We start from the raw sequence: 18,426 nt of genomic DNA, 5'->3' as shown, positions 1-18,426 counted from the left end.
TGAGAATGTAAAATGGTACATCCACTATAAAAAATATATGCCAGTTTCTTAGTAAATTAAATGTTACTTAACATATGACCCAGCAATTCCACTCTTAGGTACTCACCCAAGTAAAATGAGAACCACATATCCTCAAACTTAGTATATATGAATGTTCACAGTAGCATTGTTTTGTATAATGGTAAATCCACATATATACCCCAATGACTCCAGGTGGTGGCAAGAGATAAGAATTTAGAGGCACCTCTCCCACCTAGCCGACTAGTTCCCTGCTTTCCCTCCTTTCCTTTAAAAACAGGCCATTCAGGCATTTGCCTGAAAACTTAAAATGACCCACACCCTATTTCCTTATATATACTGCCAGTCCCTCCCTCCACTCCTCCTTTCCTCCCGCATTTTCTCTCTCTCTCTCTCTCTCTCTGACTCTTCATTGCTGCCTCAGGTGACATGAGGATGGAAGACTGACGACCTCCTGGCTCATTATGCCCTCCTTGCACAGGATTAAGTAAAAATCTTTGAACTTGTTTCCTATCGTTGTGGTGTATTGAATTTGTCCTTCTATCTAAAGAATCAGAGCAAGTTTTCTGTGTGAAGGACTCTGTGGTCACAGGTCAGACAACTAGGCATTAGGCAGTCCATCAGATAAAAGACGTATCCTGTGAAAGGCACACTGTAAACCCCCACACTCAGCTCCCCTTTATTTCCTGTTAGGGCAGGGTTGTTGGCTGCTCTGGTACTAGAACACCAGTTTAACTGGGGGCTCTCAGAAAAATACTACTCAGGAATAAAATGGAACAAACTACGGAAACACTCAAAAATGTGGATGAGTCTCAAAAACCTGCTGAGTAAAAGAAGATAGACATGATTAAGTATATACTGTATGATTCTATTTATTTGAGGTTCTAGAACAGACAAAGCTAACCTATAGTGATGGAAATCAGATCACATAACAATGCCTGTGATGGTGGTGGCAGGGGGATTGATTGACTTTAAAGGAGCATGAGGAACTTTCTAGGGTGATGAAAATGTTCTAAATATCATTGGGGTGGTGATGACACAGGTGTGTACATTAGTCAAAACTTGCTGAACTGTACACTTAAAATGTATACATTTTGTTGTATGTAAATAGTGTCTTAATAAAGTTTGTTTTTAAAATTTATTATTATTATTATCATTTTTTAGAGACAAGGTCTCACTCTGCCACTCAGGCTGGACGGTGCGATCACGGCTCTCTCAAGCTCTTGTGCTCAAGTGATCCTCCAGCCTTAGCTTCCCAAGTAGACAGGTCTACAACACACGCCACCAGGCCCAGCTATTTTATTTTTCATTTTTTGTAAAGACAAGGTCTTGCTATGTTACCCAGGCTGGTCTTGAACTCCTGGCCTCAAGAAATCTTTCCATCTCAGCTTCCAAAAGTGTTAAGATTACAGGGGTGAGCCACTACACCCCAGCCTAAATTTGATTTTTTTGTGTGTACACGTGATATAACTCTATTCTCTTTGACTGAAATGATTGCACTTTCCCCCTAATTGTGGTCAGATCTGGTTTCTATCCTTCTCAGCTTCCAAATAGGATAGGGAGCTAGGAACTAGGGAGAAGGAGAAGAGATAGGATCTCGGGAGAAGGGAGAAGAAATTCCTCAATTTTAGGGAAAATGTTGGGGAGGGAGAATAGCTTACTCAAATGTGACCAAGTCCCAACATGTCAGATTCACAAAATTCCTTTAGAACCGTGTGTGGCAGGAATAGAAGGAACAGACTGATACTCTCATGTGGACTTTCACATGTCCTCATTATTATTCCTCATGTCCCATAGACCCAGAGAAGAGCTGCCAGCCAGTGTTGGAGACTCTGCGCCAGGCCATGGATGGCACTGTGTATGCCCACAGCACCTTGGAACTACAGACACTGCAGCCTACAGTCAATTTCCTTGCCACTGTCACAGTGCCAGGCTACTGTGAGCGCCCACTGTGTCCACGCCTCTTCCGACTCTTCACAGTCCTGGCCCTGGAAAGCATGACCCAGGCCACCCTGCTGGACAGACATGTGCCTATTATTCAGGCTTGGCTTGAGCGTTTCCCTTCTGTGGAGCGGGAGCGTGCTCTGGCACGAGCCCTAGTTAGGGCCTCAGTAGAGGCTTGGGAGGCTGTGTGCAATTGCTTCATGCCTTCACCCCTCCACCCACACTACCACTTCTCCCCACACTCTGTGAGCCACTTACTGAGCAACCTGCAGCTGCTGCCTAATAGAACAGGCTCCCGAGGCTTTGTGGACTATCCCAACCACCAGGAGCACTTGCGCCGGGTGTCAGGCCTGCGTGGCACTCGTCTGACCATTATGATGGCCACACGCAACGTGGTGCGTCTTTGGTTGCATGAGGCACAGAGAACCTTTTGTGACCGGCTGGACAGCCCTAGGGAACGCTCCTATTGTGCCAAGCTGCTCCTAGTAGTAGCTCAGAGTGTCTTCTGTTGTGGTCCAGGGCCCCAGAACCTGGGCAAGGACCGTGAGGAGGATGAGGAGGAGGAGGAGAGGGTGCCCGAAGTAGAATCTGAAGGGGAGTTGGCCCAGTGGGAGGACTTCAGCAACAGCAACAGTGAAACAGAGGAGGAAGAGGAGCCTTATGGACTTCAGGTCGCCACAGGCTCAAACTCCAGTGATCCAAGTCTAACACCATCTATAGGACCAGTAAGCAGAGGGATGAGGGAAAGCATAAGCCACAAGATAAGGCAAGAGAAAGGCACAAGGGCATCCAACTATAGGCTCCAGGTAAGGAGATCATTCAAGACTTGGTGGCAGAAGGCACCCCAGATGGACCTGGTCTCACCCCTGTTATTACCAGTGCTACTACTACATCCCCAGGAAAAGCCCTCAGACGTGGTCTTCAGTCAGGAGCTGACACTGGGGCCTAACTCTGAAACCCCCAACTTGTACCTGGAACGGCAGTGGGAGAAGCTAGAGGAGCAGCTGGCCACCTCAGCTGCTCAACTGAAGCTGAGCCCCCACCTTGCCCGGTGTCATTCCATGGCACAGCATGTGGCCCGCCTGGTCCGGGTGTTGGCCAGGCCCCGGCAGCATGGCCTGCTGCTTTCGGGGGCTCTGGGTACTGGGCGCCACACTGCCATCACTCTGGCTTCTAGTATATGTCAGACCCATTTCTTTCATCTACCATCTGGGTCAGAGGAGGACATTCTCCAGTGTCTACGAGATGCCAGCTGGCGTGCTGGCTTGTTAAGCCAGCCTGTGGCTCTATTGGTACCCAGTGGTGTGGATCTCACTACACTTCATCGCCTCCTGGCCCTGGCAACCTCAGGCAGTTTCCCTGGCCAGTACACAGAAGCGGATTTGGACCGCATTGAAGAACACTTCCCCAGGGAGAACCTTGGTGTCAAACAGAACATCAAGAAGGAAATGGTGTTGCAGAGGTGAGGCCAAGAACCCCATACCCGGGTCTGCTCTGCTTTTACTCTGTCTTGGCCAAAAGGAATTCTGTGGGCTGCCATAAGGGCTGAGAGATTGGGGCTAAGTGGTCTGGTTGGGACTAGGGCCAGGAGGGGCAAGCAAAGGTAAAGGGGAGGACATTAGCTGAGCCCTGGCCCACAGGTTCCACCAGCAAGTGTGCAGCCACCTTCACCTGTTCTTCCTGATTGGAGATAAACAGGCCCACAAGCAGCTGCCCTCCACCCTTTTCCTGAGGCTCCTTCAACTGGCCACTGCCAGCATTGACCGCTATGAACCCTGGGACCAAGCTGCCCTGGTCAAAGTGGCCCAGCATCACCTGGAGGGTGCTCGGAGTCTACCCCTTGATGATGGTGAGCCCTTTTTACTTGTCCTTACCACTCATCTTTACCAGGCTTTAATGAGGGTTATTACCTAGGTCAATCTCTCTCTCCCTCTCTAGAGCCTACAGAGCCCCCTTCACATTTCCTACCCTTCTTCTTGAGCTAGGAGATGATCCCTTTCCTTTCCTGTTTTCCTACAAGCTCACAAAGTGAGGCTAAAGCCATGCCCATTGCAGGCTCCTGGAAGTACCCAGACCTCCAGGCCTCAATTCCCAGTGTGGCCAAAGCCATGGCTCTTATCCACCTTTCGGCCACCCACTACCATGAGCACCTGTGCCCTGCATTGCCACTCGTCACCCCTAAGACCTTCCTAGACTTCCTGGACACTTTCCTGATGCTGCAGCAACAGATAATCCTGAAGATTAAGAACAAGGCCCAGCGGTGAGTGGTCCCATCCCCTGCAATGTACCTCCTTCTGTTCCTTTGGGTTTCCTCACCAGCACATTGTATCTCCAGGGTCCAGAATGCCTTGGAGAATCTGAGAATGCTGATTAAGGAGCATGGTACCCATGCCAATCTGATCTCTGACTTGGAACAGCAGCTGAAAGCCTCCAGCAAGGTAAGGAGACGATTTTGAGGCTTCCATGGTGGTGTCAAAGCAGAAGCCCAAAAGGGGTCTTGAAAGGAAGCAACCAGAATGAACCTTAGTTCTTGTCTCCCTAAGCTTCCACTTCCCCTAGAAAATCTCTCTAATCTCTGCTGCCTCCTCCTTTATAGCTTAGGTTCAAAAGTTTCCCATGACACAGCTAAGATCAGATTGATTCTTCATAATGTGTGAAATCCAAGCATCTGCTTCTGGTTGCCCCTAGCACCTTGATCATGAGAAGTTCAGTATGCTGTAGATTCCCATGGGGGTTGGGGCAGGGATTACATCTCAGTCACCACTCACTCACCTCTTAGAATTATCCTCTTTTTCCATAGCACTTTGTCCCTATACCCTTTCTTCCACAAAAGCACCAAACAAACAAAACTGTTGTGTACAGTGAGGACATGTAGATGGGTGATGGCAGCAGGGAGAAATTTATGCTATAGCATAGAACCAGAAGTAGATTTATAATGGTATACTAGACAAGAGTGTCCTGAATTTTCTTATTCACCCTCCTCTACCAGGCATTTTCCAGTGACCAACTTTTCCTTTCCTCTCTCATCTCTCTAATACCTGGTCTACAATGTTTCTGAGCCGTCCCATTTTTCCTTTAGCATGCCCTTCTAGTTGAAACCTCAAAACCTTTTGCTGTCTTATACAGAACAATCTTATTCTTTGAATAAACAGACTTCTTATATCTGGCTAAAATTGGTGATGATAGGGCTTATCACACCTTCTAAAGCCAAATACTCCTAGCTAAAGGTGTTTTCCCAAACTAAAGAGCAGTTTTGCTTTTAATAAGAGGAATTCTAAAATAGCACCTTTTCTTCCTACTACACAAGATTTTGATAAATGTTCTGGTATAACTTCAGAGCAGTGAACTAGTGCCCATGTCACACTCAGATAATCTTTCTACCAGGGTTTCAGGTCTTAAGCTCCTAACACCTAGCCAGCTCTTCTGATGAGTGCCCTTAGGACTATCATCCAGTGCCACACAATTCCAGATACATGGCATATGTCGTGTCTACTAATGTGGTTTTCATTGTGTTTGATGTAAATGGTGTCCCCTGGAGTTTTAAAGGTACTGATGCCCCCTACTATTCACCACCTAGGATGAACAGCTTAGATTAGACCTCAAGACTCAGTTAAGTTGCAAAGAAAGAAAACAAAGTCAAAGAGCAACAGAAATCCCCTTTCCCAGTTTTTTGCCCTACATTTTCCCAAGATGATTAATACCAGGATTGTTGATCTGGTTTAGGGGTGCTAGTATTCCTTGATCTGTGAGTCAGTTATACCAGAGCAGAACACAGTAAGCCAAAGATCTGGATAAGAGATGTTTGTAGTCTCAGGGTCATTCAGAGTCAGATCCCTTGGTCATTCAATCAATAGCCATAATAGTGTGTACTTGTTCCAGTGTTCCCCACCCCAAGAAATGGCATTACCAGCCACTGAGCCAAATCCCAGGACTCAATCTGGGCCCCTCCATCTCTTTACTCTTTTATATTCAACTGGTTAATTTTTTCATTATTGCACTCAACAAAAATTTATTTTTTGTTCAGGCATTTCTTAATATTTATGTCTATGTTAATACATGCCTACATTGACATCTAGATGGATGGATGGATAGATAGATAGATAGATAGATAGATAGATAGATAGATAGATAGATAGATAGATGACAGAATCCTTGCCACACCTTTCTGAGGTAGCTATTCTTTTCTCACTTTACAGATGAGAAAACAAAGGTCCAGAAAGGTTGGGGAGACTTCCCTAACCTTATAAGGTTGTAATGAGGATTAAACAAGATCTTACATGTATAATATTTAAATGTGCTGGCACATAGTAAGAGCTCAATAAATGTTAGTTACTATTAATATTAGGTTAGGCCAGGCACAGTGGCTCACGCCTGTAATCCCAGCACTTTGGAAGGCCAAGGCCAATGGATCACTTGAACTCAGGAGTTCAAGACCAGCCTGGGCAACATGGCAAAACCCTGTCTCTACAAAAAATTATTCAGGCATGGTAGCACCTATCTGTAGTTCCAGCTACTCAGGAGTCTGAGGTGGGAGGATCACCTGAGCCCGGGAGGTTGAAGCTGCAGTGAGACATGATTGCACCACTGCACTCCAGCTTGGGTGGCATAGTGAGACCCTGTCTCCAAAAAAAAAAAAAAATAGGTTAGGTTGCTTCCTAATAAGAGAAGATAGGGCACTATCCTTACCTTCATGGTGCTTATAGTTCAGCAGAAGATATACTCATCCAGGCAATGACAAAACCATGTTATAACGGAGTAAGTTCAGAGTGCTCCAAAATATCAAGAAAAACTTTCTAGAGAAAGCAGAGTGCCCTGCTATGCAGCACAGAGCATGTATATAACATGGTAGGAGCTCAGAAAATTCCCTAACTATGTAAACAAAGGAATAAAGTACATGAAAGTTGATTACTGAAACTTAGGTCAGATTTGATCTGTGTTTGAAAGGGGCCAGGTTGATATAACAGTATGTGAAAGGCCTAGAGGCAAAAGAGTGTGTGCCACGTTGGAGGAACTGAAAGTCAGGAATGGCTGGAAAGTAGCATGCTAGGAGAGAGAAAAGAGATGAGATTGGAATGATGAGTAGGGGTCTGGTCATGGGGGTATTGTCAATCAAATGTAGAAATGACAAGTGTTAATGACAATGATTCAGCTTTTAGAAAACCAGCTAGGCTGCAGTGGGGGGATAAAAGGAAGGGAGTAAGAATAAAAACTGAGAGACCAGTTAGGAGGCCAGTGCAGAAGGTGAGGAGTGAGAGGGCCTGAGTGTGAGTGACTAACGTTGGGAAGGGCAGTGTACACGAGAGGCATTTGGGAGGTAGAATTGAAGGGCCTCAAAGATGGGCTGGATTTGGGGGATACAGGAGATGGAGCCAAGCGTAACAACTCAGTTTGTTCCTTGGGAAACTTGAGTGTATCTTGCCACCATTCTCTGAGAAAAAGAATACACAGGAGAGGAGTCAGATTGCAGGAGAGCTGAGGAGGCATAACCAAATACATTCATGTGTGGACATGTGGAATGTGAGGGGCCTGTGAGACACCCAAGAGATTTCCACTAGGCAGATGAATACGTGGTATGGGGCTGGGAGGGAACCTAGCTGGAGAGAGAGATTTGGCAGTTGGAACATAAGTAGGAATCAAAGCCATTAGATCAGAGAAGGCTTTTATAAGTGTAGAGTGAGAAGAGAAAGGAAGCTCTGAAAAAATTGATGAGGAATAGTTAAGCTCACAGAGGAAGGAAATGAGAAAGAGCAGCCAGAGAAGTTAGAGAAAGCCCAAGGAGAACACAGTATCACGAAGGCCAACAGAGGGGGATGCCTCAAGAGGGAGGGAACTGTCTTCTGTGACAACTGCTGCTAATGGGTCAACTAAAATATAGAGTAATGTAATGTAACTGTTACACACATATTCTTTGGGTGAAGCGGCTGCAGAAAAAGCAACCACACACTTGGGGTTGCATTACTAGATATGTAACTCACAGACTAATAAGTGACAGACCCAGAGCTCAGCCTCTCTCTGTGGCCTACTTGGAGTTCAACGTGGTCAGTCTTTCAAGTGAGGAGTATGCTAGAGTCCCGGCATCATAGGGTCTTCTGGGGTGTTCCCACATGGCTCAGGATCTGGAACTGCAGGGCCTGGATATCTCTTTGCAGAGCCTCAGCATGTTTCAGCAGCAGCTAGAGCAAAGCAAGCTCCTATACAAGCAGCAGCTAGAAGAGTGTAGGCATCAAGAGAACCTCATTGAGGACCTCGCCAAGCAGCGGGATGCCCTGCAGGCTCAGCAAGAGGCTTTCCTGGAGCAGGTGGGCTCTTCCTGCCGCCTGCCCTGCACTGCTCCTCTCCTGAAAGAGGGCAATCCCTCTAAGGATACCAAGAGGAGAGGATGGAGTGACTCATCATGGAGTCTTCTGGGGGGAGGGGACAAAGGTAATAGGATGGCTTGGGGAGTGACCTCTCATGGGGACTCCAAGGAGGAGATGATCCCCCTAGAAACACCTTGAAGGAAGAACAGAACATCTCAGGAGCTCACTTTAGAAGTTATCTCTCCTCATTTAGATGAGCAAGGCATTTCTGGAGCCTCTGAGCCAGCTGCAGGTGGCTGACTTCGAGGAGATACGGAGCTATCGAGCACCACCAGAATCTGTGGTCCGGGTGACTGATGCAATGTGTGACTTGTTCCACCGTGAAACAGGCTGGGCCAGTGCCAAACAGCTGTTATGCACTGAGGATTTTTATCAGGTAGGAAGGGTGGAGCACAATGAAGGAGGATAGGGGAGGCATAAAAGGGAGACTTGGCAAGGCTAAACTGTTGGGTCAAGGTCCAGAGCATCCGTGTCTTCCCCATCCCTTTAACATACATCCTTCCAGGAGCTGGTGTTCTTCCCCAAGGAGAAGATAACAGACTCACAGCTGATAAAGTTACATCTAATTCTGAAAGCTCCAGGTATGAGTGATGCAGCCCTGCGGGCAGTGAGCCGACCTGCAGCCAGCCTGGCAGCCTGGCTCTGGGCTGTTCTGCACTATGGGCTGGCACATTGCCGGGGACTGCCCACGGGCCTGCTGCTGCAGCAAGTGGAGGCAACACTCATTCGGGAGCAGGCCCGCCTGGGCTACTACCAGTTTCAGGCCCAGGAGACCCTGGAGAATAATTTGGCCCTGGCTAAGATGGTGGAGGATGCCCAAGCTTCCCACAACTGTGTGGCAAAGACCCTCAGTCAAGCACAGCATGGGCAGTATCACAAATGGCCCATGAAGGCTGCACTGCTCATGCCTATGCATGCCTGGACTATACAGCTCCAGGTAACCATCCCTCTCCAAGATGTCTCCCCCAAAGTTCCTTTTATGCCACTCCCCCGCTCCTCCCTGTGCCCTCACTGCCTCCCTCTGTCCCTCTCTGCACTCCTTGCCATGTTTTCCTCCACACCCCACCTTGCCCTCCCTCTGCCATATCTCTCCCTGCACCCTCCTCACTGGCCTACACAGCCTCTGGTCTTCCCGTCCACTCCAGAAGCTGAAGGGACGCTGCATGACTGTGTTCGGAGATGCCCTCCTATGCTCAGCTGCTATCATCTACCTGGGTCCCTTCCCACCACTGCGGCGCCAAGAGCTACTGGACAAGTGGTTAGCTCTGTGTAGGGGCTTTCAGGAGGCCCTGGGCCCAGATGATGTGGCACAGGCACTGAAGCAGAAGCAAAAATCTGTCAGCATACCACCAAAGAACCCCCTGCTGGCTACACACTCTCCCTTCAATATTCTGTCCCTGCTGAGCTCTGCATCTGAACAGTACCAGTGGGATGGAAACCTGAAGCCACAGGCAAAGTCAGCCCACCTGGCAGGCTTGCTTCTGCGAAGCCCCACCCACTACAGTAGTTGCCGTTGGCCTTTGCTGCTTGACCCCAGCAACCAGGCCCTCATGTGGTTGGACCCGCTACCTCTGGCAGAGAATAGATGCTTGGCACCAGCCCCCACTGAGGGTAGAGGTAAGCAGACATAATAAATGCAATGCTTCCAGAGTATCTGAACTGCCCATCACTCAGCCTCTTGTGGTCTTTCCCTTCATAATGAGGACACTGCATTTTTGTGATCAGGATGTCCCAGATTGCACCAGCCTATACTACAGGAATCAATTTGGTCACATTTATTTTTTCTCTTTATTACAATGATTCTGAATCTACATGACTGATTGGTCCATGATTTTCCACTTCCCTGGTCTACTCAGCACTACCCAAATTTATCCAATGTTCAGAAATCCTGGGTAATATTTCTGTTGGCTCTGTTTGGATCGGGGACCCTTCTGGGTGGAGTATTGGAAGGAACATTTTCTAGGAGAAGGAATAGAGTGTTTATTTCCCAGAAGAAGAGGCTGGGGATTGAGTTTGTGAGAAAAATGTGACCTTATTTGGAAAGGGGTTCTTTCAGAGTAATTAAGTTAAGGACTTTGAATGAGATCACCCTGATTCTTATCTGGATGGGCCCTAAATCCCACAAATGCCCTTACAAGAGGCAGAAGAAAAGGCATAGAAAATATAGAAGAGAAGCTATGGGAAGATAGAGGATGAGTAGGATCCCTCCCTGGAATTTTAGAGTAATAATTTTGAGAGCCAACATTTATTGAGTGCTTACTATGTGCACATCTAAGTGTTTTCTATGTATAATTTAATTTAATCTTCACAATAACCCTGTGAGGTCGCCACTAATATCAACCTCATTTTGCAGATAAGAAAATTGAGTCATAGAGAGCTTAAGCAACTTTCCTAAGATTTCGTCCCATAGACCTTCCCTCATGAAATAGAGCCCTTGAGTGAATTCCTCCCCTAAGGAGTCTGATTCCTCCCCTAAGAAGAGCTCCTCTGAATCTTTCTGCCCCAGGGAAAGGCCTCATGAGAAATCAAAACACAGAGAGTAAAATGGACATGAAAGAGGAAGATGATGATAGTGAAGACAGTAATGAGGCTAAGGACCAGACAAAAGAGCAGAAGGCAGAGGAAAGAAAAAATGAGCAGGAGAAAGAGCAAGAGGAAAATGAAGAGAAAGAGGAGAAGACAGAGAGCCAGGGGTCAAAGCCAGCCTATGAGACTCAGCTTCCGTCTCTTCCCTACCTTAGTGTTCTTTCAGGTGCTGACCCGGAGCTAGGTTCTCAGCTCCAGGAGGCAGCTGCTTGTGGTGAGAACTGGTCCCCACCCACCCTGGACCCCTTTTGACTCGCCCCATTCTGTGACCCCACAGGCCTCCCACACCTCAGTCTAACCTCAGTTCCCATCCTTCATCCCGGGCACTAACTATATTGAAGCGTCTTGTGGAAACCCTCCTATCAGCCACAGGGAAGCTGGTCGGAGCCAGACCTCGTGGATGGGGAATGGGGATCATGGGTGCTGGCATCGTGGGTAGGGTTCCTTTGCCTCCCTCTCACAGGCCTGCCTGTGCTACTGACCAACGTGGAGCTGGGTCTAGGGTGCCAAGAACTGCAATGGCTGCTGCAGCGGGAGCAGCTGAGCCCACCCCAGGTGCAGCCTGGCTTCTGTCTGTATCTCAGCACCACCCTCTCCCTCTGTGCTATGGAAAAAGGTGAGGCCCAGAGGGCAAATTGCCAGCACAGTTGTGTGGACACACTAGGCCCTCAGCACCAGCCCTAAGAGGGCTTCACTCAACCTGGCCCAGAGCAGGCTCAGGTCTATAGCAGGGAGCCATACTCCCTGTCTACTCTACCCCGCGGCTCTGCCAAGGGGAAGAGGTTAAGCATCTCCCATGTTACCCCAAGTGCTAGGTTGTGAACTGCTAAAGGGGCTGAATGTGCTGGATCTGGGCCTGAACATGGAAATACTGGAAGAACAGATGCTACATGAAATCTTGTGCAGAGAGTGTCCTGAGCTCGAGACCCGCTGGCAGAACCTAAAGATCAGAGCCCTAGATACCTGCAAGGCTGTGGAGGCTGCTGAGGTGCTTGGGGGCTCAGTCTGTGGGTTGAGATGAGTATTGGATGGACCTGGGTAAGGGGGTGGAGATGAATGTAGATGTTTGGGGACTGTGGGAAAGGGCCAGATCCATCCAACAAATGAGTATATGCAGGAGCGGCTGCTGACGATGCTGCTGTTCCAGAATCCAAAGCGTCAGAAGCCAGCCAAGTTTCTGCGGAACATGGTGAGGGCCCAAGGAAAGCTATGCCAGCTGCGTGCCCATTGTGAAGAGCTAGAAGGGCAGAAACTACAGGAAATGGTATCATGGGCACCCTACCGGCCTGTGGTTTGGCATGGAATAGCCATGGTAAAGGCCCTAAGCCAACTGCAGAACCTGCTGCCACTTTTCCGTATGAGCCCAGAGAAGTGGCTGGCAGTCACCAAGCAGGCTCTGGATAGCATGAAGCCACGTGAGATTAATCACGGGGAGGACCCGGCCAGTCATCTACTGCAACTGAGAGCACACCTGACCCGCCAGCTGCTGGGCAGCACTGTGACAGCACTGGGCCTTACCCAGGTACCGTTGGTGGGTGCATTGGGTGCTTTGGCTCTGCTGCAAGTGACAGGGAAAGCATCAGAGCTGGAAAGACTGGCACTCTGGCCTGGACTAGCAGCCTCTCCCAGCACAGTCCACAGCAAGCCAGTCTCAGGTGTGGCTCGACCGGCCTGGCTTGGGCCAAAAGCCTGGCATGAATGTGAGATGTTAGAGCTGCTGCCTCCATTTGTTGGCCTGTGTGCCTCCCTGGCAGGCCACTCCAATGCTTGGCAGGCTTACCTGTCGCTGTCATCCACAGTGCTGGGTCCTGCACCTGGGCCTGGGCCTGAGCCACTTAGCCTCCTCCAGAAGCTGATCCTGTGGCGTGTTCTGCGACCTGAGTGCCTGGCAGGTGCCCTGGCAGACTTCACCACCAGCCTCCTGGGTCGGCCCCTGGATGAAAACATGGGCGCTCCCACCATGCCCTTTAAACATAGTCGGGCTACTCAGCCCATGCTGATCTTGTTGCCACTGCCTGGCCACCCCACAGCCACTCTGCATCCTCTGACTGTCATCCAGAATCTGGCTGCCAAGTATCAGCAGGTTTGAACCTAGTCTTTTGGTCACAGAGTGACAAGGTTCCTGTAGGCTGGGGTGTGGGGACCCCCTCTAAGCATTTTCATGGATCTTTCTGTACTACTTAGGGACTTTTGGGATAATGGTAGCATTAGTTTGGGTCCCTCAGGTCACCCTAGGATCACTTTGAGTCATGCCGCCATCTCTTTTTTGGTCCCCAGGGGCAGAAGCATCTGCAGGTGATAGCCCTGGGCTCTGAAGTCTGGGACCCGGTCTCAGTTGTGGTCAGCACTCTATCCCAGGCTATGTATGAGGGGCACTGGCTGGTGCTGGACAACTGTCATCTGATGCCCCATTGGCCGAAAGAGCTGCTACAGCTCTTGCTGGAACTGTTAGGCAGAGGCAAAGGTGAGTTTATTGCCTAGATTGGCTGCCAGGATCCTATCCTACACTTGGGCCTTAGCTTGAAATCTCAGGACTCATGGCCAGTGACCTAGCACCAAACCTGTCCACTTGGCCTTGTAGCTGACTCCTGACACCCCTAGCCTCAAGTCTGATCCCTAGACTTCTGCCTGACCCTTTACCCAAGGACTGATCTCAGACCCTTGTCTGACTCTAGTGGTTGCAGACCTGGAATCAGAACAGCTTTTAGGCCAACCTGAAAGCAGTAATGTAGCCACTGTTCACAGAGATTTTCGTCTTTGGCTTATTGTGCCTGCAGAGTCTAGTGCTTCTTTGCCAGGTGAGGAGCTTAACCCCCTACAGGCTCTCAAATTGGAAGTGGGAGGGCAACTGTGCTGTGCTGACTCAGCACTCTCCTTCCTCCCCAGCTGTGCTGACTCAGCACTCTCCTTCCTCCCCAGCTGTGCTGACTCAGCATTCCATGCCTGTTTTCTGGAACCAGTCCCTGGAGCTGGGCCATGTTTTGATTGACAGTGTGGAGCTAGCCCAGCAAGGACTGTATATGCAACCCCCCACCCAGGCACTACCTCTGCTCCTCCTCCATGGCCTCCTGCTACACCGGCAGCTCTATGGAACGAGGCTGCAGGCACACAGGGGGCGTTGGTGAGCTGCTCAGTCAATCACTCAACAAACATTGAGTATCTTCCGTATGCTGGGATGAGTAAAACTAATTCATCTTTGGAAGCTCCAAAGACCAAGGGCAAGGGGAAGTTAAGGAAGGCTTCTCCAAAGACTTTGAGATTTTACTTTGAATTGAATCTTAAAAGCAGGGGCAAATCAGGTAGAGATGGACCTTTCTGAGCAGAGAGACCTAAATTCAGCAGAAGGGAGGAGACTTGAGTGTGGTTGACATGGACATGCTGGATGTTGAGGAGGGAGAAGTAAGGCTCATTATAAAGGGCCTTTAAGACTAGGGCAAGGTAGGCCAGGCATGGTGGTTCACACCTGTAATCCCAGCACTTTGGGAGGCCGAGGCAGGCAGATCACGAGGTCAGGAGATCAAGACCATCCTGGCTAACACGGTGAAACCCCATCTGTACTAAAAATACAAAAACTTAGCCAGGCATGGTGGCAGGCGCCTGTAGTCCCAGTAGAAGAAGAAACAATATCCTTTTTGTGTGTTGAAAAGATCACTCTGGATACAATGTGGAGAATGGACCAGAGGAGGCAGGACTGGGGACAAGCAGAGCAGCTTTAGGAGACTCTGGAAGTCTCCAGGGAAGAGATTGTGGTATGGGTGGTAGGGTAGTAGCCATGGAAGGGATAGAGAATAAATATGGGGTGAGGAGGAAGGAGGAGTCAAGGATGACTCTCAGATTTTTGTTTTAGATAATTGGGTGGCTAGTGGTACCTCTCACTGAAATAGGAGGTGGAACAGGTTTTATAGGGGAAAATGATGATTTCAGTTGAAAGCAAGTTGTATTTGGGGTGCCAAGCAGCAATGACTAGTGAACCCTCATGGGTCTGAAGCTCAGGAGAGGGGTTCAAACTGAAGAGAAGACTTGACAGTCCTCAGCATACAGATGATATGTGAAACCCTGCTTTCCGCTCCCCTTCTCTAGGAGTCAAGTGACCCTAACCCAGGTTCTTCAGACCCAAGACCAGCTGTGGGCAAGTCTTAGCAATCCCCGTGCTGCCATGCAAGAGCTGGCTGGTAAGACCCTTCCTGTCCCCCTTGGAGTCATCAGCCCCCAGGAGAGCCTGGAAGAGGGTGGGGGTGGGATATAATTCACAGCTTTGGTTTTGGGAGTGGTGGAAACTGAAGGTACTGAAACTGAAAGGCTCTAACCTCATCTTCAGCTTCAGTTTTCTACGGGGGTCCTCTGGGGGACACTGAGGACAGGGAGGCCCTGTTTAGCCTCACGCAAGCCTGCCTGAGCCCCAGTAGCAGGAACTGGGTCCAGCCACACACACCCCAGTCTTTGCTCGCCACGCTCATGCCCCTCCCAGGTAAGCTTCACTCAGGTATCTGTTTTGGGGTAGGGAATAGTACAATGCAATGCTACCCACCACAGAAATGTGGACAGCAGTCTCAATAAAGGTATATGGGGGTAATATTCATACTGTTATGGGGGGTGATGGCAGTAAAGGATCAGAGGAAGGCTTACTCTCTTGAGTCTAGGGTGGGGAGAGTACATCTTATCCCTCACCCCTCACCTCTATCCCAAAGAGCTAAGGGAGCCGGATGCAATGGCAGAGTGCAAGGCCCAGATGCACCTACTGCCCTCACCACCTGAACCCCGGCTCTGCGGACTCAGTGAGGGCCCCCAGGCCTGGCTGTTGCGACGCCAGAGTCGCGTTCTCTTGAGTGCGCTGCAGCGGAGTTCACCCGTGTGGGTTCCTGAGTCTCGAGGAGGCGCCCAGCTCGCGGAAAGGCGACTGCGGCAACGCCTAGTGCAAGTTAACCGGAGGCTGGAGTCACTGCAGGATCTGCTGACCAACCTGGTTCGCCAAGACGAGTCTGGCGCCCCGAGGTCAGTGCTGGGGCCGAATGCGCGGCGGCCCCTGGAGGGCGTCTTAGAGACAGAGGCTCTGGAACTGAGCCAGTTGGTGGGCACGCTACAACGCGACCTTGATTGCCTGTTGCAGCAGCTGAAGGGCGCACCCCCGTGTCCCTCCCGCCGCTGTGCTGCGGTGGCCCACGCTCTCTGGACTGGCCGCCTACCCTTGCCTTGGCGACCTCATGCGCCGGCCGGTCCGCAGCCGCCCTGGCACTGGCTGCGGCAGTTGTCGCGCCGTGGGCAGCTGTTGGTTCGCTACTTGGGCGTGGGCGCGGACGCGAACAGTGATGTACCAGAGCGCGTCTTCCACCTGTCAGCCTTTCGCCACCCGCGCCGCCTGCTGCTGGCATTGCGTGGGGAAGCTGCCCTGGACCAGAATGTGCCCAGCTCGAATTTCCCTGGTAGCCGAGGCGCGGTCTCCAGTCCGCTCCCGTATAAACGTCTGGAGATGAACAGCAACCCTCTGCACCTCAGGGTATCTTCGCGCCACCCCTCGTTCGTGGTTCCAGTCCCCTCAAAGTCTCTAATTACACCTCGCAGTTACCCCTTCTTGGTGATCTTGCCCCTCGGTAACCCTGCTAGCTTCTCTGATCTCGGTCCACTACGACCTCCCAACCCCCAACCCCCACTCCCCACCTGCCACCTCCCAGCTTCCTAGCCTTGCCTGACCAGCTTCTGACGCCCCCAGGTGGAGAACGGTCCAAACCCCACGGTTCCAGAGAGAGGGCTGCTGCTGATCGGGCTACAGGTCCTACATGCGGAGTGGGACCCAATAGCTGGAGCCTTGCAAGACAGTCCTTCCAGCCAACCCAGTCCTCTGCCTCCAGTCAGCATCAGTACACAGGCCCCAGGCACCAGCGACCTGCCACCCCCAGCCGACCTGACTGTGTACTCCTGTCCTGTGTACATGGGAGGGCCCCTTGGCAACACTAAGCTGCAGAGCAGGAACATCGTGATGCATCTGCCCCTACCCACCAAGCTCACCCCCAATACCTGTGTCCAACGGAGGGTCCACGTGTGCAGCCCACCCCTGTCTTGAGCCCATCTACCAAAATAAAGTTGTAGTGATTCCATGAAAGATTTCTGAGATATGGGGGTAGAGCAGCAATCCTTTCCAGAAGGTTTTCAATTTACTTTGCCCAGATCCATTGGAGGAATCACTATCTATAGTGGTTCCTATAGCAGCAATAGTCTTACAAAATGTATTTCTTCTTTTTTTAAATTTTCATTTCTTTACAAAATGAATTTCTTAATACGACTATAAGACTATAGCAGCAATAGCCTTAGAAATGTATTTCTTAATAAGATCTGAAAGTCAAAGATCTGCCTTCTTCACACCAAGAAGGCAGAATGTGACATACTAGGGGAAAGGTACAGTGTGCATAATTGAGAAAAGAGGAGGTATATTCACACTGAAGGTAGAAGAGGGCATGTACCTGGCAGCTGGGAAGGGGAAAGTGTGGGTACACTTGGGGTGGGGTGGGGCTTGGTGTTAATCACGCATCCAAGAAGCTAGGCAGACCCAGCAGTGGCTGACACACAGAATCCTAAATCCTTGCCCCGCTCTCTATTGTGGTCTTAGCACTTGTGCTAAACCCACAATGGATATGTTTGAAAGGAGAACATTAGCACTGAAAATTCTTTCTTAAGGCATTTAGTGGTGTTCTTGGCAATGCCTCAATCCTGCCCTACCACTCGTTCCTCTCCTATGATGGATTCTCTCAGTGAGTCATGCATATGAAAAAAACCAAGTAAGATACAAGGTCCTATATTCATTCAACAATTATTCATTGAGCACTCCTTGAAACCAGGTATTCTTCTGTGTGCTAATAGAGTTATTCTAATGTAGGGCAACAAGCAATAAAAGGCCAACATATAAATAAGTTTGATGATTTTGAAGTCTTATAAAGAAAACAAAATAGACCGATGCGTCAAGAGGATATGTGATGAGAGGGGAGCAGTTAGTATAATTTGAGTGGTCAGGGAAGCTTTCTGCATATTTGAAAGTAGCTATTTAAAGATCCAGAAGGAATATTCATTCAGGTAGAGCCCTCAGTAGGTACAAAAGTCTTGAGGTGGGAACAACCTTGAAGTGTTCAAGAAACAGAGTATGCAGCCAGAGCATGGTGGGTGAGTGAGGGGCAGAGTGACCCAAAATGATGGAAAGATATAGAAAGGGGTGGCTCACATGGTCGTGGTAATGAGTTTGTATTTTTCAAAAGTATAATGAGAATGTATTGTCAAATAGTAGGTGGGAGATTATATTATCTAATTTGCATTTTTTCAAAGGTCACTCTGCCTGTTCTATGGTGGATAGATGCTAGAAAAGCCAGGGTAACAAGGCGGAGGATCTATTTGGACCCAATTGAAGTAATTCAAGTAAGGGATATTGGAGTTTGGGCAAGGGTCTTAACAATAGAGATGAAGAATTGACAGATTTAAGAAATATTCTGGGCCGGGCGCGGTGGCTCAAGCCTGTAATCCCAGCACTTTGGGAGGC

General features: G+C 49.5%; 1 protein-coding gene across 1 annotated transcript in view; it reads left to right on the top strand.

Annotated features, from left to right (window-relative positions):
* Nucleotides 1-17,004, top strand: part of DNHD1 (dynein heavy chain domain 1) — a 90,778-nt gene extending 73,774 nt beyond the window's left edge. Inside the window, exons 27-45 of the mRNA XM_025356234.1 lie at nucleotides 1,816-3,424; nucleotides 3,603-3,811; nucleotides 4,018-4,222; nucleotides 4,298-4,400; nucleotides 8,112-8,261; nucleotides 8,515-8,697; nucleotides 8,827-9,258; nucleotides 9,467-9,938; nucleotides 10,828-11,121; nucleotides 11,371-11,523; nucleotides 11,717-11,895; nucleotides 12,025-12,990; nucleotides 13,185-13,371; nucleotides 13,583-13,705; nucleotides 13,827-14,028; nucleotides 14,988-15,079; nucleotides 15,226-15,375; nucleotides 15,596-16,401; nucleotides 16,615-17,004. Of these exons, the coding sequence (XP_025212019.1) occupies nucleotides 1,816-3,424; nucleotides 3,603-3,811; nucleotides 4,018-4,222; nucleotides 4,298-4,400; nucleotides 8,112-8,261; nucleotides 8,515-8,697; nucleotides 8,827-9,258; nucleotides 9,467-9,938; nucleotides 10,828-11,121; nucleotides 11,371-11,523; nucleotides 11,717-11,895; nucleotides 12,025-12,990; nucleotides 13,185-13,371; nucleotides 13,583-13,705; nucleotides 13,827-14,028; nucleotides 14,988-15,079; nucleotides 15,226-15,375; nucleotides 15,596-16,401; nucleotides 16,615-16,965 (6,866 nt within the window). The 3' untranslated portion in view covers nucleotides 16,966-17,004. The remainder of the gene's footprint in view (nucleotides 1-1,815; nucleotides 3,425-3,602; nucleotides 3,812-4,017; nucleotides 4,223-4,297; nucleotides 4,401-8,111; nucleotides 8,262-8,514; nucleotides 8,698-8,826; nucleotides 9,259-9,466; nucleotides 9,939-10,827; nucleotides 11,122-11,370; nucleotides 11,524-11,716; nucleotides 11,896-12,024; nucleotides 12,991-13,184; nucleotides 13,372-13,582; nucleotides 13,706-13,826; nucleotides 14,029-14,987; nucleotides 15,080-15,225; nucleotides 15,376-15,595; nucleotides 16,402-16,614) is intronic.
* The last annotated feature ends 1,422 nt before the right edge of the window (nucleotides 17,005-18,426 follow it).

Source organism: Theropithecus gelada, chromosome 14 (assembly GCF_003255815.1).
Source record: "Theropithecus gelada isolate Dixy chromosome 14, Tgel_1.0, whole genome shotgun sequence".
NCBI classification, from domain to species: domain Eukaryota; kingdom Metazoa; phylum Chordata; class Mammalia; order Primates; family Cercopithecidae; genus Theropithecus; species Theropithecus gelada.
This window is presented reverse-complemented; position numbering and strand designations above follow the sequence as displayed.